Raw genomic sequence first — 1,563 nt, forward strand, 5'->3', positions numbered from 1 at the left:
CCCGTGTCACTCCTAGCTGCTGCCAGCTGGGAGCAGTTGGGCAGCAGGCGAGAGAAGGACAAAATAAGAAAGGGAGAGAAATCACCGAGAGGTGCAGTAGATTACTTAACACTGTCATTTTCATACACAAAGTGGGATTCGCTTGCTCAGAGGTTTAATTTGGTCTAACAAAGCTATCTGCGGCGGAGTGAGCGCAGCCTGCTCTGGTCCCCCCTCTGCTCCATCCCCAGCTTCCCTCCTGACCTGCCGTTATTAAAGATAAAAGTTGTCTCTCTCATTTAGCAGTTTTCCTCGAGTGATTTTTATTGTGTTCATCTGCATTGTAGTAAACTCCTAAGATAGCCAGATAATAACACCAGCACCATGGTAACAGGCAGGAAAAAAAAGAACAAATGCTGTATTTGTAATGCAGAAATGCCCACTGAGTGGCAAAAGTTGGTAGTGATGGAGAGGGAATGGTTAAGCCCAAGCCTCGGCTCATCAGCCGGGATTAGGGAATGCAGCAGGGCCCAGCTCCCCACCGGCCCGGCACCCCATGAGCCCAGGACGTCGCCCCTGGCACCGGCTGGGGTTGGCCACTGCTCACCGAGGGGCTCTCGGGGTTCATTTCCCGACTCCCCGCAGTGCCTGTGCCTGGGGGGGGTCAGTGGCTGCTGGGGATGGTGCTGCTGGGTGAGCCCCGGGGTCTCGCAGAGGTGTTGGGGTCCCGGGCTTCGCTGGGGACTCAGGCGAGCTGGGAGGCAGCGGGAAGGAGCTAGTGCAGGAGGACAGGGTGGGATGCACTGTGGGATGCGCTCCCCATAACTGGTGTGTAACGGGGATTTGAATAATTTTCTTTCCGCAGTCGTCACTGAGGCCTAATGGCCTGTGAAATTTCAGCCTGAGAAATAACGGTGATGTGTGCGGCGTTGGAGCCGGCAGCCTCGGCGCTCCCCGGTTCACCGCGTTCCTACTGCCCCTGCCGAAATATCGGGGTCCTCCTGCCTGCAGCTGGGACCCCCTGCCCCGAGCCCCCTCCAGCTGGACCGGCTCCTCCAGCACTACACATGGCCATGCATCACTGTGCATCACTCTGCATCGCTGTGCATTGCCGTGCATCACCATGCACCACTGTGCATCACTGCATCGCTGTGCATTGCCGTGCATCACCATGCACCACTGTGCATCACTCTGCATCGCTGTGCATCACCATGCATCACTGTGCATCACTCTGCATCGCTGTGCATTGCCGTGCATGACCATGCACCACTGTGCATCACTCTGCATCGCTGTGCATCACCATGCATCACCATGCACCACTGTGCATCACTCTGCATCGCTGTGCATCACCATGCATCACCGTGCATCACTCTGCATCGCTGTGCATCGCCGTGCATCACCATACATCACTGTGCATCATCACCGTCCATCGCTGCGCATCACCACGTGCGCAGCCCGGCTGCGTTACAAGGAACGCTGCCAACAGGAGCAAGCGAGCCGGTGGCTCTGCGAGCAGGCAGGGCAGGCAGCCCCAGGGATGCATGTAAGAAAAGGAGAAAGTGTTATTGCTCCTTTAGCAGCGCT

The 1,563-nt window shown here is 56.9% G+C and overlaps 1 protein-coding gene across 1 annotated transcript; it reads left to right on the plus strand.

Annotated features, from left to right (window-relative positions):
• Window positions 1–896: 896 nt before the first annotated feature.
• On the plus strand, window positions 897–1,238 carry LOC104160529 (keratin-associated protein 12-2-like). Its single transcript, XM_009698664.1, has one exon. It carries the CDS (start codon window positions 897–899, stop codon window positions 1,236–1,238), a length of 342 nt encoding a protein of 113 aa, XP_009696966.1.
• Window positions 1,239–1,563: the final 325 nt, after the last annotated feature.

This window comes from Cariama cristata, unplaced genomic scaffold, assembly GCF_000690535.1.
Source record: "Cariama cristata isolate BGI_N322 unplaced genomic scaffold, ASM69053v1 scaffold16804, whole genome shotgun sequence".
Taxonomy (NCBI): Eukaryota; Metazoa; Chordata; class Aves; order Cariamiformes; family Cariamidae; genus Cariama; species Cariama cristata.